Consider the following 20385-nt stretch of genomic DNA (forward strand, 5'->3'; position numbering starts at 1 on the left):
TGTCCACCTGGAGCATCATGGGCAAGGCCATCCCCATGAAGCCCCTTGAGGCTGAGCCTGGCCGGTGGGTCTGGGGGACTCGGGGACACGGCAGAGGCTGTGGGAACCCCTCTGGGGTGTCCTCTCATCCCTCACCTGCCAGCTGGTCTGCTCCCCGAGGATCCCCTGGGACACGCAGGTGGGGAGAGGCAGGCTGGCCTGGCCTCTGGGCTGGGGAAGAAGGGTCCTGCTTCCCACGAGAGGGTGATGGCCACCTGGGTGGCAGGGCTCTGCTGGGCCAGGTGCGAGGAGGACGGGTCTGCTCCCCCGGGAAGCCCCCTGCTAGCCCTCCCAACTCCCACACCCATGCCCATTGCCCTTCTCGCTCAGGCAGTGCTGTCCTTGGGGTGGGGCTCCCAGCATTCTCCTGACGATCTGCTGGGGCCCTGTCTTCCTTTCAAAGTTGGGGTGTGGATCCCCACCCGCTGACCAGAATTGGGTGACTCAGGGAGGCCAGCTCTCTGTCACTTCCATCCCTGGGGCTGGCTGCAGGAGGAAGTGGAGGAGTGCGCTGGGCCAGGGGGAGGGGACTGGGTGGGGGTGGGGCTTATCCAAGCCCCGCCCACTGAGCCAGGTGGCAGAGGGGTTTAGCACCAGAAGGGAGGGGCAGCTCCTCCCTTTAACCTCCAAGGTGACCTCCATGGCCTGGGGCAGCCGGAAGGAACATCCTGCACGGGAGTTCTGCAGGGTGGGGGGGTGGCTGCAGGGTGGGGGGTGGCGCAGGGCCAGGCTCAGTGAAAGAGGTATGACCTGGGGGGTGGGGTCAGCAGAGATCAGGCCCAGCTCCTCCTACTTCCTGGACAGGTGGAAACCTGGGGCCTGCATTTTCCCACCTGTGAGCCAACTCCTGCGCTTTCCCTGGAGCTGCTCTGGGGCAAGCTAGCGACCAGGGTGAGGTGCAGGGGTGTGTGTGTGTGTGTGTGCGCGCATGTGTGCACGTGCCCTGGGCAGGAGCAGGTGGGCAGCATCGGTGTGTAAGCCCAGCTGCCTGCAGCCTGCCTATTCCTTCTCACCGCTGACCCCTGACTCTCGGGGAGGGCAGGCCAGCCCACCGCCCATCGGTTGCCAGGTACATTTTCAGTTAATTGGAAAAGCCCTGGGCCACGTCCTTGCTTTAGTGACCTGGGGTCAGCGACCTCAGCGCAGTTTCCTTCTGCAAAGGGGATGCAGGCCCTCTACCTCGGAGACAGAGGTTAAGAATGCTTAGCCTGGAGGAAGGACATCCCAGGACCCTGGGGAGGGGTTGTCACTGGAGACGGGGCTGCTGGTGGCTGGGTCCACCTGGGGAGGGCCAGACCAGGCCGGCTCGGGACAAAAACCCTCCCAGCAGAATCGGGAAGCACAGGGCCCCAGCTGCGGTGAGGCCTGGAGGGGCCTAGAAGAGTGGGTTGTGGGCAGTGAGAGGAAAGCCCAGGCTCCCCCCCGCACCTGTGGCTGCTGGGGCCCCTCCGAGGGGCCTCTCTGCTCAGCTTGGGGTCCAGCCCTGCGGGCCCTGGTGTCATGACCCCATCATCATGACCCCCTCCCAGGGCAGGGCCAGCCGGGACCCTCCCACCCCCAGCTGGAGGGAGCTCGGACCTGCCTTCTTGCCGAGCTGCTCCTCTCAGGACCACAGACGTCCTCCGTGTTGGTGCCTAGTGACACTCCCCCCTCCAGATAACAGGGGGCCCCATGCAGGAGCCTGTCACAGCTGCTCCACTGGGGAGGGAGCGACACCAGGAATGGACCCAGCCCCGCCCCTCCTGTTACAAAGTGGGGAGATAGAGGCCCAAGGGCCCTCTGCCTACTGGTGGGGTCAGCGGGTTTGCGGGGGGCCACTGAGGCTTCCTAGGACCCCAGCCAACTCCAGCAAAGCCTATGTCCAGATGGGGTCCAGTGGGAACGACACTGTGGTGTCCCAGCCCTTCCACAGGGGCCTCTCGCCTCGGGCCACCAGGGTGGATGTGACTGTGGAGCAGTGAGGAGTGGGGGCTAGCGCCCCTTCCCCAGAGCTGCCCTGGGCACCTCAGTGCCCAGCCCCGAGGGGCAGTGGGCACCCTCCGCCCTCCCTGGAGAGGCGGGAGCACAAGGGGTGTGGTTCGCGGGAGCGCCGAGGCCAGGGGTGGGCGGTCACACAGCTGGATGGCCCCCGGCCCTCTGTTGGGGGGAGCATCAGGGGCTGAGTTGAGCTCATCACCCCAGGGCCTGGAGGCCACCCTCCCATGTGCCGCATGTCCTTGTAAATCAGTTTCCCCTCTATGGAGAGGGGGACATAATTTACATAAAGGGTGTATGTTCCTGTGACCTCGTTCTCACCGCACTCAACATGAGCTTTAGGATCTCTCTGCACATGTGGCTGCTCCCAACCACTAGGGAACATCCCTGACGGGTCCCTCCTGCTGGGAGACCCCCGCCCACCCCACCCCGCTGCCCTCTATCGCCCCTGGTGGCCGGCACAGGCACTGCGGCCCAGCCCTCGGCCTACACTGCATCCAAAGGCCCCCAGACCCCTGGGACCCAAGGATGCCTGGGGGACCCCAATCCCCAGGCCTCCCTTAGAGCCCTTGGACCGCCGTTTCTGCCCCTTGGGAGCAACGCTGTGCACCAGTGTTTGGACGTGCAGATCGCGCTTCTCCACCCACACCCCTGCAAGCCCTTGGGTTTCGGTGAACCCCACTCACCTCCTCCCAGCTCTCTGTTATTTGTCAGCATTCCTGACATTGGACCCCAAACCGCTCCCCCCCAGTTGTCACCCATCTACCCCGTCACTGGAACCAAGTCCATTTGAGGGCTGGCCGGGGCCGGCATCCTCACTTTCTGGCCCTTAAGATCTGAAACTGTGAAGGGCTTCACCCATCTTCTCGCCAGATAAATTCCGGTATTTCTGGGGTTTGTTGCCACGTTGAACAGGATCTTATTTTGTATTCTGTTTTCTAGTGGGTCATTGGCGGTATTTTAGAACTACAGATTTTTATAGGTTTTATACATTTCCTATCAACTATATGATTTTATGGTCCACTTTGCCAAATTCTTATAATCGTGCTAATCTGTCTCTGGCCCTCTCAGCTTTCCTATAGCGACAGGCTGGTTTGTCCCTTCCCCGCAGGTCTGAACACCTCTTACTTCTTTTGCTCACCTGATGGTATGGCCTGGGGTCCTCCAAGCTCTGCTGGGGTCAGGAGGAGTGAGTGACGATCTGATTCTCCATCTTTAAGGGAATTTGTTCATTCTTCCCACGAGGTTTACATGGCCCAACCCAGTTCCTGTCCAGGTGGCCCAGCATGACGCAAGCCAAGCCCATGCCCCCAGTTCTAATGTGGAAGGACAGCCAGAAATACAGGCTGTCACATCAGGGCTGAGGAGACCAGCAATGCGGGGGAGGGGAGGCAGGAGCCCAGGTGGGGGGCGAGGAGGCCTGGGCCACTTGCTGGAATCATCATTTTCCCTGCTCAACTAGTATATTCTTAGCACATGACCATTGCCAAGAAAGCGCCTTTTTGTACCCAGTTTTCCAAGAACTTACATCCGAAAGAGAGCTGAACTTTATCAAATGCTGTTTCTACTTCTAGCAAGACCATCATGATTTTTCGTTGTCACCCAAACACATGGACACATTTTCTGATGTTAAACTGTCCTCTCATTTTAATCAGGTCCAAGTCCCATTGGATCAAGTGGGTTTTTCTAAATAGTTTTGAGAAGCTGACATATTTTACTCAGGCTTTCTGCATACATGTTGTGAGTCTGTAATTTTCTTTTCTCGTACTGCCCTCACCTGGTTGTAGAACCCAGTTGGGACTGGCCTCCTGAAATGAGTCGCATTTCCTCTATTTAATGTTTCTGGAACATCTCACATCAGACAAGTTCCTGTGTCTCAGAAGTCTGGCCCAGCCCCCTTTACCGACACCTGTCCCAGGCGTTCCTGGTGACAGAGGGGGAGGTGGAGCTGTGACTACCATTTGCATTTACTTAAGTTACTAGTTTATTCAAGTTTTTAATTTCTACTTACACTGATCCTGGCATTTTATACTTTCCCAAAACATACCCATTTTTCTAAGTGTTCAAAGTTACTGGTATGTAGTTGTTCATAATATTCTCTTTTATGTCTTATTCTCTGTGTCTGTAGTTAACCCTCCCATCTTCTGTATTTTTTTTCTTGCTTCATGTTTAAAAAAATCATCAATCTTGTTAGAATATTCTTCTTTATTACTCTTCAAAGATGGAATTTTAGGTTTGTTAAATGTTCCGTTATTCTCCATTCGTTGAGTGTGAAGTTCATAGACTTAAACATAGATGTGTATATATATGAATATAAATAAATGAATATAAGCATAGGTATACACAGCATGTGTGTAAAGATGATTAAAACGTTATCATTGCTGTCTTGCTTTTGTATTGGCTTTTGTAAATAGCATATTAAAATCACCAGTTTAATCATTTCCGCCTGTTACACCCACCACTGCTTTACGAATCTGAGCCTCGACTGTTGGTGCACGTATGTGTGTATATTTACATACAGTCACATATGATGCTTTTCACCCTGAAATAGCAAAACTCACGGCCCGGCTTTCTTTCTGTTTACTTTGTACGCTTATACTTCTGTCCTTCCAGGTATGTCTTTTGTAAATAAAATGCTGTTGAAGAATGTTTAATGCAGTCTAGGGATCTGATTTTTGATCATCTGTAACAACTTCAATCAGGCTTTAATCTACTTTCTTATTCTGCTTGACGTTTCCTTCCTTCCTGCCTTCCACTGGAGAGGTGAAATTCCCTCCCACTTGAAAGTTAAACATCCTGCCAGCATTTTTGCGGAGGCCACAGTTTCTTATTCAGCTCCAACTGCACTAGGGTTTGGTTTCCTTTTATCAGTGTCTTTCTCTTCCCCACCTGCCTCAGCTCCCACCTCACCTGGCTTCTGCTGTGATTGTTTTGATTCTCTTAATCACTAGGTCATATGGGAAATGCAGGGACTATCTCACACTTTCCCTTCTTGCTGGGAAACTTCTCTGAGTGTATTTTCACGTCTGGTTCTAGCGCGGTGCCCACCGAGGCCCTGGACACCTGAGAATAAACATCCACTTTGCATCTCAATGACAGTTTAGCAGGACACATGATTCAAGGCCATGAAATTCAAATTTCAACATCTTTTCTTCAACATTTTGAAATCAACATCACCATCTTCTCGCTTTCAGTGTTTCTGCTGTGGAGTCAGATATGTCACTCTTGACTCCTGTTTGTTTTTTCTGGGCATTGTAGAATTTCTCCTTGCCACTAGTATTCTGTAAGTTCTTTGGACTAGGGCTTTTTTATTTTATTTTATTTGCACCTTGAGTGCTTTCCATCTGAGATCATCCAGCTTTGGACCTGAGAACTTGCTGTTTTGTGTCAATGGTTTTTACCTTCTTCTTCTAGGACTTCAGACACACGGGTGTTAACACTTCCCTTGTCCATTTCTTCCGATCTTTCCTTTGTATCTTCTCTCTCTCAGCCTCCACGCTGCCTCCTGGGAGTGTCCTGAGCTGGAAAACCCATTATTCAGCCTGATTCCTGCCGCCCTCCCTCCGACTCCAGCTCCCTCACCTCCCGCTCAGTCCTGACGCTGGTCCTTCTCGGCCTGCTTCTTCCTGCATCACATTACCACCACCATCCCCAACCCCTTGCAGGGTATGGATTATATTTATGTACCTCCGAGTCTTAACACGGTGGCCCATTAATTCGGTTTCCTCTGCTACTGGCTGTTCACTAGTTGTCTAAGGGGACAGGGCTTTCTAGAACCCACCCTATTTTGCCCCATGAGATCCTTTGCCCTTGGAGGCATCAGCTACCTGGGCTGGTGCTGGAGGGGAGGGGAGAGGGGGCTACAGCCCAGACCTAAGTGTCCGGCGTGACAATCTGGGTCCAGCCCTCCCCATTGGCTCTACCCTGAAGATAGGGCAGGGGTAGGAGTAGGGGGGTGCCCAGGCTGCCCCCAACAGCACCCCTGCCCTCCTCCCCTCGGGGCCATGCTTCCCCCATGCAGGCTCTAGGACTCAGGGCTTCCTCGGTCTCGGGACACCATGCCCCTCCAGAGCACCGGGAACTGGGATAGACCCCAACTTTGCTTGTGTAGCACCCCTGTCCCCAGAGGGGCACAGGGGCCAAATGGGCCTCTCTGGTCAGGCGCACTCATGCCGGCAGGCCCAGGAGGCCACCCCGCGGGGCCCACACGAAGCAGTGAACACACAGGCCTTGAGGAAGTGGCTGCTCCTTTCTTAACTTCCTGGGTTTCACATGGTACCGAAGCGCCCAGCCAGAGGCCCCTCAGGGCCCCGCAGTCCCGAGTCAGGGCTTCCCGGGCTGGGCAGGAGGCGGGCAGCCCTCCAGCGCCCAGGGGTGCAGTGGGCATGTCTGGCTGCCCATAAATACCTTTCTATAAATACGGCCCAGCTGTTTGCAGGTAAACAGGCTGAGCTGCAGCAGTCCCCGGGCCTAGCACCAGAAGAACCTGCTCCGAGGTCAGGGGGCCTCACGCCCACACCTGCACCCACACCTGCCCGCAGTCCCACCCCAGGGCGCCGGTCGGGGGGCTTCCTCCACACTGTGGTCCCCGCGCTGGTGCCCCGGTGCTGCAGAGCCCGGCCGGGCAGGGCCTCCGTCCTCGTGGCCAGACGATCCTTGCAGCTGCACGACTGTCCCCAGGCCTCGGAGACAAGGGCGGGGCCAGAGTCCCGGCCCCCGGCGTCCCTCCTCAGTGGTCACCAAGGCCCCTGGGTCCTCTCAGCGGCCCCTGGGAGACGGGCCTCGGCGGGGGCTGCCCCTGAGCTAGTGCTTCTCTGCGCTGCTGCTGAGCCCGGGGCGGTGAGAGGCTGATTGTGAAGCCACTGAAGGGGCAGGAGAAGAGCAGGTCAGCCCGGGGAGGTGGAAACTCTCCAAGTTTTCAGAGCTCTGGGTTCAGGACTCCCCTCCTGTCCTTCCAGCTCCAGCCCGACAGAGGGGGGAGACAGCCCAGCCGCTACTCCCCAGCTGCCCCCCACGCCTCACCTCTGAGGTCCAGGTCCTGGAATGCCCGCCACCCAGTGGGGCCCAGATCCCACGCAAGTGCCCAATCCTCGTCCCTCCTCTGGCCTTAGTCTGCTGGTAACGAACACGCGATGCCACCAAATGCCACCCTCCTGGCAATGTGGGGATGTCCCCAGCCCCCTTACCTGGGCCCAGGGCTGGGGATGCGGTCTCAGGGAACTGGGAGGGCCCACCTGAAGGCAGATAGACATGCTACTGCCCCACCCTTTGGTGGGCAACAGAAACGGGGCAGCGAGGCCTGCAGGGACCCCCACTCCCACCCTGCATGGCCTCTCCCCGCCTCACTCCTATGCAAATGATGGGGCTCTCCCCCTCCCCAAATGAAAGTCCCCAGCCCTGCCTGCCGGAAGAGAGGCCGGGAGGTGGGACTTCGGGCTGGATGGGGAAGAACCAAGCAGGGTCCACTCCAGGACAGGGGGCAGTGAGGCCCTGCCTGTCCTCCTTCCTAGCAGGACTCTGCTCAAGCAGACGGGGCTTCAGGCAGGTGAATCCCCAGCTCCTGACCCTCGCTAAAGGTCAAGGCCGCCCAGGACGCATGCAGCGCAGTACCACACCTGACCACCAGGTGCCGCCGTGGACAGCGTTCATCCCAGCACCAGCCCCCCAGGTTCTGCCTCCACCTGCCCCACCCCACCCCTCTGCGGGAGGTGGGATCCCTCCCCTAAAGGTGCTTAACAGTCTGGGGCCAGGGCTGCCTTGACGAGGCTCAAAAAGATGCACACACAATATGAAGACCATGTCTGGGATCCCCAAGCCAAGGAGCCCAGACTGGAATCCCCGCTCACAGCCTGGCTTCCCCTTCACCCCATCTCAGGGCCTGCCCGGCACAGGCCCCAAGCCAGCCTCTGGTCTCCCTTAGCAGACACGACCTCTTGGTGCTGCCTCTTCCCAGGAGCAGGCTGGGCCTGGGGGAGGTGACCAGGGGACACCAGAGGGGCACAGCTGGCCGGAGGGGCAGGGCACCCCGAGCTCTGCCTGCAGACAGCACATTCCCCCAGAGCCTCGGGGGCTGAGAGGCCACGCTGCCATCACGGCACCTTCCCCGACCCTGCCCGTGGGTGCCCACAGGCACACGTATGCATTGGAGCACAGGCATGCCGGGAAGCACACGTGTGCATGGGAGCACACACAGGCACTGGCACGCACACACTGGGACACGCAGGTGCTAGCGTGCACAGACCGGAGCACACGCCTGTGTTACTGCACACGCATGCACGGCGCACCGTCGTGCCCTGGTTCACACACACGCAGGGCGAGGAAGGGGTGGGGCGGTGGGCTGTGTCTGCGCCCACCCACGCTGGATCATCCAGCCCTGCCCGTGGGGGCTCCGCCCTCTGCAGTTTGAGCCCACCCCAGCCGCTGTCTGGGCCTGGAGTCAGCAGGGCACGTTAGGCTGGCCCACGACCAAGTCCGGCCCCATGGTCCAAGGGCTGGAGGTTCACACCTGGCCCGTCAGAGGCCTGCAGATGCCATGGGCACTGCGCCGGGCTGGTGACCTTTGGCCCAGCCAGCACAGGGTCCTCCCTCTGCTCCCCCGAGCCTGACTCACCCTGCTGGCACATGGGCCCCATGTAGCCGTCCACGCAGTGGCACTGCCCACTGACAGCGTCGCAGTCAGCCCCACCCCCGCAGGAGCAGCGCAAGGCACAGCCTGGCCCGAAGAAGCCCCTGCTGCAGCCTGAGGGCACAAGACGCGGGAGAGACGGGCCTGAGTGCCACTCCTGTCTGCCTGGGGCCGGGACCCCAGGCTTCGGGCCACCCCGTGGGGGATGTGCAGGAGCAAGGACCTGGGGCCTTAGCTTCCCTGTCCTGCAGGAGATCTCCCATGGGAAAGCGCCAGGCGCCAGGCACGGGCCCAGAATCACTGCCCTGCCTTCCCGCCCAGCCCCCGGCCGGCAAAGGGGAGCTGGCGGTCAGCGATGCTCCCTCCAGGGCAAGAGGGCCAAGAGCCACGAGGACGTGTGTGGAGCCCCCAGGGCCGGCGCCTCCTCCCCTGGCACGTCTGGGAGGCTGGCGCGTTTCCTTCCCATCTAACTGGGGCCTCTCTCTAGGCCTGCAGCCCACACCCAAGGGAGAGGCTATCCGGGGACTCAGGTGGGGGCCAGAGGGCAGGACTGGCCTTGACAGCCCCGAGCAGGAGCTCCGTGCTGGGTGCCCTGCAGAGGGACGGGTTGGGCCCGGTGCCCAGGCCACACCGTGGCACAGATGGGGCTCCGTCAACACGGTCGACGCCCCTGACAGAGACCCGCCCCCACGCCCCCCACCAAGCGGGACCCCAGACTCACCCAGGTCACAGGTGGCCCCTGTGAGCCCCGGGGGGCATAGGCAGTGGCCGGTGACGGGGTCACAGGGCACCCCGTCCTCGCAGTCACACTGCCGGCTGCAGCCTTCTCCAAACGAGCCCGGCTCACACCCTGGTGGGGGCAGCGGGCTTAGCGTCACCTGTCCCGCACCCAGGGTGAGGGGCCGGATGGGAGCACGTGGGCGCACGGGGCACTCACCCTTCTCGCAGAACTGGCCGCGGAAGCCGGCAGGGCAGAGACACCTGCCACTGACGGGGTCGCAGGGGGCGCCGTGCTGACACTCGCACGTCCCCCGGCAGCCAGCCCCGTGGAAGCCAGGGGGACAGGCTGAGGGAGAGCCGGGTTGGAGCTCCTGACTCAGTTTGCCCAGAGTGAGCCACGGACCGGGTCAGGGGCCCAGCTCCCCCTTCCTCCCACCCAGGCCCGGCCCTGAGCCGGGACCTCTGCCCCGGGAGCCCCACCGAAGCTGGGGTCAGGCCTCATCTCATCGGGCCCCCCGCGGGGAGTGACACGGAAAGCGGAGGAGCGGACGCCGGGACAGGGGCCGACCCCACGACTCACGGTGCTCGCAGGCCTGGCCGTAGAAGCCGGGGCCGCAGTGGCAGGCGCCCGACGAGGGCTCACAGGCGCCGTGGTTGCGGCAGGAGCACTGCAGGCGGCAGGCGGCACCGTAGCGCCCAGCGGGGCAGGCTGGGGAGAGGCCTGGCGGGTCAGCCTCCCGCCACAGGAGAGCAGGGGCACGGCGCTGGCCCCTGGGCACCAGCCTGATGCGCGCGAGCCCGGCAGTCTCGCCCGGCCCTACGGCAGCCTGCGGCCCCCGCAAACGCCCTCGAGCTACGGGCCTCCTCGGGAGCCTAGGGCCCCCCACCCCGCCACCACCACACCGGGTACGGCCTCGCTCCCCTGCAGCTCACGCGGCGACGTGGCCCCCAGGCTGTCCCAGACGGACCCTCACCCAGCTCGCAGTGCAGCCCCGTCCAGCCCAGGCCGCAGGAGCAGCTGCCGTTGGCGGCGTGACACAGGCCCCCGTTTCTGCAGGAGCACACGCGCTCACAGTTCGCACCAAACCGGTTCTGGGGGCAACCTAGGGACAGAGTCGGGCGCTGCTCAGCGCTCTGGCCCAGGGACGCACCCCCCCGATCTGACAGTCATTCAACAAACACTCCCCGGGCCTCTCAGAACCAGTCCCTGCCCCCTGGGCACACACGCGCCAGAAAACAACACCAACAACGTCCTGCCCGTTCATCTACCCTCCGCGGATGCCGGGCCTGATCGGCGCTGAGGATAACACAGGACGAAAGGGACCAGGGCCCTCCAGGGGCTGTGAGTGCCTGTCCAGCTGGCGGGAGGGGGTTAGGGAAGTCTTCCTGGAGGTGGTAGCACAGAGGAGGCTGGGCAACCCTGCACTCCAGGTGGCCCCTGTTCACACGCTGATTGACCCATGGCTACCGTCCTTCCCTGCGGGCCTAGGGGAGTGTGACCGGCCCCTTGATGAGGACCAGAGGGCGGCAGGGGGCTCAGACCCACCAGGGTGCAGGGCCAGGCCAAGCAGGGCCTTGAGGACCATGCATGCCACCGTAAGCATGAGCCCCCACCACTGTCCCCAGGGACCGCCCCGTCTCCCCACCATGGGCTGTGCTCCAGGCCTCCCTCTAGGTGGGGTCCCTGGCCACAGGGCCTGGTAGAAAGGCCAGAGGGACCCCATCCCAAGAGGACATCAGCCAGAAGGCTGGCTCCGTCCTCAGACGAAACAGCCGCCTGACCCCTCCTGCTGGGGGGTTGGCTCTGGGTCAGAATGTGTTCATCCCCCACTGGCCACAGGTCACTTGATGGCCTGGGCCTTGGGGTCACAGGTCAAGGCAAGGCATGGGGTGCTACTGGATGACCCGATGACCTGAGTGGGCGCTGCTGTCAACACAAGCTAGACCCTCACTTCTTAGCCTCAGGGCACTTGGGGGATTAACGGTGGGGACCCAGTTCTCCCCCAGTGACCCCAGGGCTTCACCCCATCACCCTCCCCCCGAGGCTGACGGAGTGACACCGTGAAGTACCCAAGGCAGAAGGGGAGCAGGCTCTCACCGTGCTCACAGTGGACGCCGGTCCTCCCAGGGGGGCAGGAGCAGGTGCCGGTCACGGGGTCACAGGCCGCCCCCTGCCCACACCCGCACACGTGGACACAGCGGGGGCCGAAGCGGCCGTGTGGACAGGCTGCCAGGAGGAAGTGGGAGGGTGGCCACTCCAGGCTGGTTCCCCCTCTCTCCGCCGTGTCAACCCGGGATGGGGCGGGATGGGCCGGGGGGTGGGGCGGGTTGGGGAGACTCCCGTGTCTGTCCAGATGGGGCGGGGCTGCCTGCTGCCCCGCCCCCTGCCCGCTGGCTCTGCTGGGGGCCGGCCTGCGCTACCACAAGTGACTCACGGTGGCCCCCACCCACCCCGCCAGCCCAGCCAGGATTCCAGATGATTGGAAAGGCCCCACCTGGCTCAGGGAAAGGCCCTTCTCTCGGCAGGATGCCCGGCTGGCCTCTGCATGGCCCCTGGTGGACACGGCCTGAGCCGGGGGCACAGCACACAGCCAGGCAGAGCTGGCCGGCAGGGATGCTTTGGTCACACGGAACCCCCAGCTTAGCCCAGCCTGCGGCCAGGCCCCGGGGGGCGGGCCCAAGAAGGGGGGTGGTCAGGGGCTGTCCTGCCCGCAGGCTGGCCACTCACCGAGGCCGCAGTCGCTTCCGAGGAACCCAGAGGGGCAGTGGCAGGCCCCTGTGGCTGCGTCACAGGAGCCCCCGTTGAGACACCCACACAGCTGCTCACAGCCGGGCCCGAACCGCCCGGGCGGGCACCCTGCAGGGGGAGGGGCCAGCTGCCAGGGGCCAGGGGGGCTCCAAAGCCCCTGACCTCCCACCTCCCACGTCATCCTTCCCGAGGGCCCAGCGGGCAGCATGGGCAGCACCGTGGTAGCCAGCGGCACACGCGCAGGCCCCCGAGGCAGGGTGGCAGGCCTGGTTCCCGCCGGGGCACTGGCACTTCTGCCCACAGCTCTCCCCAAAGGCGCCGGGCAGGCAGGCTGGGGTGAGGAGGCAGGGGGTCGGTGCCGGCCCTGCCTGGAGCAAGCGTCCTCCCAGGAGTCACCTCCCGGATCCCCTCCTGCGGGTAGAGGTTTGGGGCCCAGCACAGGGGCACGTGTGGCCTGAGCCACCCCCTGCCCCAGGGCCCGCCAGGTTGGTCACCTACCCTGCTCACAGCTGGGCCCAGTGAAGCCTGGGGGACAGTGACACTCCCCGGTGACGTGGTGGCAGGCAACGCCGGGTGGGCACTGGCAGCGCTGGGCACAGGCCTCTCCAAACCAGCCGGGCGGGCAGGCTGCAGGGGGGCGTGGGCCCGGAGGGGTCACCGTGTGAAGGGCCCAACCCCACCCGGAGCACCAGCGGAGCTGGGGGCTCACCATTCTCACACCGCAAGCCCCTCAATCCCGGCGGGCAGAGGCATGCCCCAGTGACGTGGTGGCAGGTGGCCCCCCGCCGGCAGGCACAGTGCCCCTCACAGCGAACCCCGAACGTGCCCTTGGGACAGGCTGCGGGGAAAGAGGCGGGCGGGCGGGCGGGTGGCTGAGTCCTGCTCGGGGCGGCCCCCTGGACAGAGGCGGGGAGGCCCCGGGAGCTCAGCCCACAGCCCTGCCCCCTGCCTGGCAACTGCCCACCCCGGGGAGGCCTCCACACCCTGGCATGAGGCCACACTGGAGGGGGCCCTAACCCGCCCCACTCACAGCTCTGGCACTTGTCCCCGGTCCAGCCGGCCGGGCAGAGGCAGTGGCCTGTGTGCCGGTCACAGAGGCCGCCGTGGAGGCACCCGCAGACGTGCTGGCAGCCGGCTCCGAAGAACCCCGGGAGGCACCCTGCAGAGGCGGGGACATGTGAGGAGACCGGTGAGGGTCCAGCCCTGGAGCAGGGCGATGCCCCTGGGACCCAGGACACCCCCGTCCCGCCCCTGCTTCCTGCACCCAGAGCCTCGGATCCCGTGTCCTTGGGAGGAAGGGGTGCCCAGTGGGCTGGTCACACTGCAGGCCACACCCCAGGACCCTGACCCCCAACACCAGGCAGCCACAGGGGGAGGGGGCTGCACCGAGGCACACTGGGGCGCTGGCCCTGGGCTCCAGACCCCCAGGGTCCCTCCTTCTCCTCCGCCCGCCCAGCGCTCACCCTTCTCACAGGCCAGCCCAGCCCAGCCCTCTGGGCAGGTGCAGTGGCCTGAGACAGGGTCACAGGTGCCCTGGTTCTGGCAGAGGCAGGAATGCTGACAGTCCTCACCGTAGAGGCCCGCGGGACAGGCTGGGGACGGAGAGAGAAGTGACTTGCAGCATCCCCGCCAGCCAGGCCGGGGGCCTGAGCCCTCGGAGGGCCAGCCCACTGGATCTGCAGGCCCGCCCCAAAGGGCAGGGACCTAGAGCTGCCTCTAGGACAACCTGCTCCACGGCTCCCCGGGCCCACCTGCCCAGCCTCGGGGGGCTCAGGGCTGAAGGGTGTGGTCCTAAGCCTTCCTCCCCTCCCCAGGTGCCCCATGGCAGGGGCATGGGCCCCGCCCTCCCTGTCCTCCATTCCCAGGGAGCTGTATGCCCACCTCGCGCCCCACACCATGTGACCTTGCACGGCCCAGGGAGGGGCAAGCACGTTGCCTGGCCCCAGACTCCTGGGCAGGGCTTACCCTGTAGGCAGGTGGGCCCCATCCAGCCAGGGCCACAGCGGCACTGCCCGTGGACAGGATCACAGGAGGCCCCATTAAAGCAGGAGCAGGCCTGGCTGCAGTTGTGGCCGTACGTGTGGGCTGGGCAAGCTGCAGGAGAGAGGGGCGGTCAGGGGCCGGGGGGACGGACCCCGGGGGGCGCTGCAGCAGATGGTCCCAGGCTGCTGTGGTCCATCTGCCCCTCCCTCTGGCCTGGGCACCAGTCCGGGTGGCCACAGATAAGGACTGACCCTAACCCTAATGGGCAGCACCCAGGGCTGATGGGGACCTCACGCACTCTGGGCACAGCGGGGGCCCCGGCGGCCAGCAGGGCAGAGGCAGGAGCCGTTCGCGGCGTCGCAGGGCACCCCGGTGCTGCAGTCACAGGTGTGGTGGCAGTCCACTCCAAAGAAGCCGGCCGGGCAGGCTGCAGGCAGGGGGCGGTGATGGGAGATGGCCAGGGGTCATGGGTCCCCACCCACACGCCCGGCCACCCCGGCCTGCACCCTGGCTCACCGCGCTCACAGAAGGTTCCCCTCCAGCCGGCCGGGCAGGTGCAGGCCCCGCTGACATGGTCACAGGCTGCCCCGTGCTCACACTGGCACTGCCGCCCACAGCCCGGCCCGAAGTAGCCCTGGGGACACCCTGAGACACCAGACCATCAGCTGCGGGGACGGTGGGCCTGACCCAATCCTCCCCAGGCGTCCACCACCACCCGGCCAGGGCCCGGGACTGTGGGGCGGGAGAAGCCCCTCCATACCCAAGGCCTCTGCAACCGTCCCCCAGCTAGGAACCGAGCCCCAAGCCCTGGGGAGGAGGGAGCCCCAGGCCCACCCGGACCCACCAACCCGGCCAGGGCAAGGCCCTCGGTCCTTAGCAGACATCTTCCTCCCCTCCTCCAGGTGCCAGGTGTCCTGTGGGGTGCAACTGCCCCACCTCTCCCTGCTCTTCCAGGTGGGCCTTCTGCTGGGCCCAGGCAGGTGGGAGGGTGGAGCCTGGTCCAGGCTGGGGAGGGAGGGGGGTGGGCTCAGGCGAGGAAATTCCCTGTTTGTCCGGGGACAGGAGGGCAGGACTAGGTCCCCGACACTTGGGCATGTGCACGTGTGTGTATGCATGTGTGTGCACGTGTGCACGTGTGTGCGCGTGCGGGTGTGCGTCTGCGCATGTGCACGTGTGCACGCGTGTGCGGGCTGGGCTGGGACTCACGCTGCTCGCACCACGGGCCCACATAGCCGGCCTCACACAGACACAGGCCGCTGACGGCGTCACAGCTCCCGTGGTCTGCGCTGCAGTTGCAGGTGTGGCTGCAGTCGGGTCCCCAGTGGCCGCTGTCACAGGCTGCGACAGGGGCCGGGTCACCCTGTGCAGGTGACCACAGCCACGTTGGGGTCCAGGGCCCTCCCCGGGGCCTGGGCGGAGGCTTCCCCAGGGCAGGGCAGGGACGCTTGCACATCAGGCCGCCTACCTCTCTGGCAGCTGAGGCCGGTCCACCCCGGGGCGCAGCTGCAGCGGCCAGTCACCGGGTGGCAGAGCCCGTCGTTGATGCAGGAGCATCGCATCTGGCAGCTGGGCCCAAACCAGCCTGCTGGGCAAGCTGCAGGGAGGGCAGGGTGAGCGTGCTGGGGACAGGGGACTCGGGGCCGGGGGCAGGGGGACACGGGTACAGGACACAGGGGCGGGACACGGGGATTGCAGGCGGGGCTGAGGTCAGGGCGGCGGGCACTCACTGTCCTGGCAGCGGCTGCCCATGAAGCCAGGGCGGCACAGGCAGGCTCCGGTCTCAGGCTCACAGGAGGCACCGTGCTCGCACTCCGGGCAGATCTCCTGGCAGCCGAGCCCCCAGCGACCCTCAGGACAATCTAGCCCCACCACAGCCAGTCAGTCTCCCCTGGGGCCTTGCTGGGCCCATCGGGGAGCAGGAACTTCTGTTCCCACCTGAGCTGTCCCGGAGGAGGGAGAGGCACGGGTCACGGGAACCCCCAGCCTCCTCACGGGCTGCAGGCTACAGGGCGTCCACCCCCAGAAAGGGAGCCCCTGCCCTAGAATGGCTCAACAGGCAAAAGGTGGGCACCCAGAGTGAACAGGTGCCTAGAGGACAAGCCACAGGCCCGGGGAGGGCTGGGGGCCGCTGGTCAACCTGTCTCCACGGCTGACAGTTCCCAGTGCGTGCACCCTCCGTGGGCATGGCCACAGGGCAGCCGCAGACGCCCACGTCCAGACCCAAGGCTGGTTGCTGTGAGCTCTCGCAGTTGCTGTGGACTGGCCTGGGGTCTGCAGGGCTCCAGGGCTGAGGCCAGGGCTCCCCAAACACAGCCCAGAGTTGGGGTCCCCAAATGTTATCCAGGCTGGGCTCCCCAGACACAGCCCGGGGCTGGGGTCCCCAAACACAGCCCAGAGTTGGGGTCCCCAAATGTTATCCAGGCTGGGCTCCCCAGACACAGCCCGGGGCTGGGGTCCCCAAACACAGCCCAGAGTTGGGGTCCCCAAATGTTATCCAGGCTGGGCTCCCCAGACACAGCCCGGGGCTGGGGTCCCCAAACACAGCGCAGAGTTGGGGTCCCCAAATGTTATCCAGGCTGGGCTCCCCAGACACAGCCCGGGGCTGGGGTCCCCAAACACAGCCCAGAGTTGGGGTCCCCAAATGTTATCCAGGCTGGGCTCCCCAGACACAGCCCAGGGCTGGGGTCCCCAAACACAGCCCAGAGTTGGGGTCCCCAAACACAGCCCAGAGTTGGGGTCCCCAAATGTTATCCAGGCTGGGCTCCCCAAACACAGCCCGGGGCTGGGGTCCCCAAATGGGATCCAGGCTGGGCTCCCCAAACACGGCCAGGAGTCATGCAGCCCAGGGAGGTTAGGAGACCCTGGGACATGGCTGCCACTCACCTGCCCCACAGTCAGCCCCGGTCCTCCCAGGAGGGCACAGGCACTGCCCCGTGACCCGGTCGCAGGGGGCCCCCTCACAGAAGCAGGAGCCTGAGCAGTTCCTGCCGAACGTCCCGGCCGGGCACTCTGCGGGAGGGAGCGGAGGGCCTCAGCCATCACCACGGGGAGCTGCCCGCCTCCCCTGGAGGCCCCACCCTGCCCCGGACACCTGCCCCCGGCACCTGCCCCCTGCCCCCTGCCCCAGCAGCGCTGCTGGACACAGCCGGGGTCCCCTGGGTGACGAGGGCGGTCATGGGAGTGGGCAGGAGACGGGGTACACGGGGCAGGACAAGGAGGGGCCTGCTTGGGCTGACCTGCGTTGGGGAGCGGTGGTGAGGGGCGGCCTGGAGACCACAGGCCAGCAGGGCTTGGGAGGCGGGCAGCCAGGACCCTGGAGAGCGGGGGGCAGGGCTGGCTCTGCCCTCCTCCCACCTTGGTCCACCCTGGGGACCCCCTGCTGGTCACCCCCATGTTCAGGAATGAGAGCGGCCAGGCGGCTCTGGGCCCACAGCAGGGCTTCGGGAAAGAATGCAGGGGCCACGGAGCCCCGCCCCACCCGTGAGGGCTGCGGTGGCTGCTCTGGTGGGCTTGCAGGGCACCGCGCCAGACCTCACACCTGCCCTGGCTGGGGAGGCAACACGGTGGAGGGAGGGGCCTGCCAGCCCCAGCACCGTGCGGCCGCCCCAGTGCTGCTGGAGGGAAAGCTCCCAGCGCAGGAAGGCCAGCACGGCACCTGGAGAGGGCGGGCTGAGGCACCCTCCACACCAAAGAATCAGAGCCCGCCCTGCACCCAAACACCCAGCGGGGCTGAGAATTGAGGACGCTCCCTGCCTGAGGGGCATGAGGTGTCAGGGGGTGGGGGGGCGCCAGGCCTGGGGTCTCCCTGGGCCCCGAGATGGGCTCCAGACAAAGGACACACCCTGGTGAACTGTCGCCGTGAGGGCCCATGCCGTGCGGGCATCCACCCACGTCCCACCAGGGGCACAGGCCCGCCCACTGGACCGCAGGTGCAGCGCAGGCACGCACCAGATGGCCAGGTGCAGCACACACACGCAGCAGGCGATGGGGTGCTGCACACGCACACAGGCACCCACGCAGTGCGGACCAGGGTGGGCAGGGAGGCCCAGCGGGGCCGGATGGAGCTGTCCCGCCACCTAGGGGAGACCCCGCTCCACTGACTGGGGGCAGACGCGTGTTTGGGGGTTAATACTTTCCAGACCTAACAGCAGCGGGGAGCCCATTATTGCTGTAAAAATATGTGTGTCATTTCCTGTGGCTCATCCTTGGGGCCCTGGAGGCTTTTAAAGAAAAAAGGAAAAGAAAGACAAAGAAAACCAGCAGGGAAGGGCTGGGGGTGAAGGCCCTTCCTGTCTCAGCACACAGGCCGCCAAAGAGGGCAGGTGCAGGCAGGCCTGCCGTGTGCTGGAGCGCAGGGGACGTGAGCGTCTGGGGGGACGGGGAGTCGGGCGGAGTCAGGGGGCCTGAGCCCACCAGCTCCTGGGGTGTTTCATGGATGAGACACATGCTCGGGGCTACTGAAGGCCCCTGGGACCACAGAGCCCCTCAGAGCGGAGGTCAGGCTTGCGGGCGGCAGGGTGGTTTCCAGGCTGGGTTCCGAGCCCTACACACTCCCCTCCTGTACCAAGGGGACCCGAGAGCCCTCAGTGGGATCACCCCGGGGGTCTCCAGGAGCAACACTCAGTGGGAGGGGCCAGGCCGGAGTGCAAGGGGAGACCCACCCCTCGGCTGGGGCTGGGTGGTGGCCCCCAGGCCACTTAGGGGCAGCTGGGCGGGCGGCTCTGACTGAGGGGGACTCGAGCCGCTGCCCCGGTCGGGGTCACACCAGTCACACCGCAGGCCCCCTCGGCTCCCACCTGCCCCCCGGCGGACGGGTGAGGACAGTGCGCCAAGGGAGGCCCCAACCTGCCTGCGCCCCGTCGGGGGCCACGGCAGCCCCACTGCTCAGAGCGAGGGCTCCCCATGTAAACGAGGGGCCCCCAGCCTCCAGCCTCGCCCGTGCTTGGTGCCCACCCATGCCGCCCCCCGGCCCGGGCATCCACGTGGAGGGCCTTTGGTCGCCACCCGCGCCCCACGCCGGCACCTCCGGCCCAGACTTTGCTCCGAGCCACCACCCTCGGGAGCAGCTGCCTCTGTCCCGCTCGCTCAGACCCACCAGGAAGGAGCCCCCTGGCCCAGCTTCCAGCACAAAGCTCGCTTAGTGCGTTCTGTGATAGCATGAGTGAGCAAGTGAGGGAGGGAGGGGACGATCTTGGAGAGGCACTGGTCCTTCTCCAGGCCGCCCCGCACGTGCGTGCACATGCATGCACACACACACACACACACGAGTTCCTGCCCTCTCGGGTGCACAGAGACAGGCAGACCTGTGGCTGAGTCACCGCCGCGTGACCAGGGTGGGGACATGGCAGGTCAAGGTGCCGCCAGGACCAGCACTTCCGGTGCCCGGCGCCCGGCACGGGCCAGACAACCTGCACCCCACCCGCACACCAGGGCTGGCCGCTCACCTTGGCCGCAGTCCTCCCCCTGGTAGCCGGCAGGACACTGCTTCCCACACTGGCCGCTGACGGGGTCACAGGCCACCCCCGGGGGGCAGGTGCACGCCTGCCGGCAGCCTGGCCCAAAGAAGCCCGGCTGGCACTCTGCAGGGGGAGAGGGGAGAGGGGTCTGCAGGGTTCCGCCGGCCCTGAGGCCCTCCCGCCACAGCCCTGCACTCACCGTCCTGGCACCGCTCGCCCCCGAAGCCCGCCTTGCAGGCACAGCTGCCGTCCCTCCTGTCACACGCGCGCGTGTTCCGCTGCTCACACTGGCACTCCTCCGAGCAGCCCGGCCCGAAGGCCCACGGTGGGCAGGCTGCACCCCAGAACCAACCGTGAGGGGGCCTGCCCACTGCGAGCGCCCACCCTCCCCAGCCCAGGGTCTCCGGCCCCCTCCACCGAGCTGCGTCCGGGACCCCACGCAGAGCCGCTGGTTTGTGCCCATTCCACAGATGAGAAACAGGGTCAGAGAGGCACTTCCCAGCCAGGAAACGCTCGGGATCCTCACTGCCTCCCTCTATACAATCCTTTTACAAAGAGCTGCGAGGAGGAAGCCTGCTTGCTTTTCGCCAGCGTCCCACCGCCTCTCGCATCCCAGGTGTCTATGGACGCAGAGCGGGGTGACCCCACCGGGGGCTCAGGACTTGCTGCCAGGAATGTGCTGGAGCTCTGTGCCCTGGAGCTTCCGAGGGAGGCCTGCCCCTGCCCACGCTCAGCCCACCCACCAGCCTGGCTGGGGCTGGTACCGCCCACCCGGCCAGACGCCCTGGCGGCCAGTGCAGTCCCGAGGACGTGGCTTTGAGCCCACAGACCCCACACCC

General features: G+C 64.7%; 1 protein-coding gene across 9 annotated transcripts in view; it reads right to left on the reverse strand.

The window, feature by feature from the left end:
* Nucleotides 1-6243: 6243 nt before the first annotated feature.
* Nucleotides 6244-20385, reverse strand: part of MEGF6 (multiple EGF like domains 6) — a 39336-nt gene continuing 25194 nt past the window's right edge. For 5 of the 9 annotated variants that reach the window (XM_057529056.1, XM_057529086.1, XM_057529083.1 and 2 more), the window contains 22 exons: nt 19746-19880; nt 19535-19669; nt 16974-17099; nt 15818-15949; nt 15556-15684; nt 15297-15428; nt 14607-14735; nt 14389-14517; nt 14073-14201; nt 13571-13699; nt 13138-13266; nt 12817-12945; nt 12606-12734; nt 12087-12215; nt 11457-11585; nt 10333-10461; nt 9939-10067; nt 9576-9704; nt 9360-9488; nt 8624-8752; nt 7200-7247; nt 6244-6875 (listed from right to left, as the gene is read on the reverse strand). In XM_057529056.1, coding sequence (XP_057385039.1) covers nt 6817-6875; nt 7200-7247; nt 8624-8752; nt 9360-9488; nt 9576-9704; nt 9939-10067; nt 10333-10461; nt 11457-11585; nt 12087-12215; nt 12606-12734; nt 12817-12945; nt 13138-13266; nt 13571-13699; nt 14073-14201; nt 14389-14517; nt 14607-14735; nt 15297-15428; nt 15556-15684; nt 15818-15949; nt 16974-17099; nt 19535-19669; nt 19746-19880 — 2702 coding nt within the window. In that variant the 3' untranslated portion in view covers nt 6244-6816. The remainder of the gene's footprint in view (nt 6876-7199; nt 7248-8623; nt 8753-9359; nt 9489-9575; nt 9705-9938; nt 10068-10332; nt 10462-11456; nt 11586-12086; nt 12216-12605; nt 12735-12816; nt 12946-13137; nt 13267-13570; nt 13700-14072; nt 14202-14388; nt 14518-14606; nt 14736-15296; nt 15429-15555; nt 15685-15817; nt 15950-16973; nt 17100-19534; nt 19670-19745; nt 19881-20385) is intronic. The other 4 variants (XM_057529060.1, XM_057529072.1, XM_057529077.1 and 1 more) reach the window with 4 other exon arrangements.

The sequence above is a fragment of the Balaenoptera acutorostrata genome, chromosome 1 (assembly GCF_949987535.1).
Source record: "Balaenoptera acutorostrata chromosome 1, mBalAcu1.1, whole genome shotgun sequence".
Classification (NCBI taxonomy): Eukaryota; Metazoa; Chordata; class Mammalia; order Artiodactyla; family Balaenopteridae; genus Balaenoptera; species Balaenoptera acutorostrata.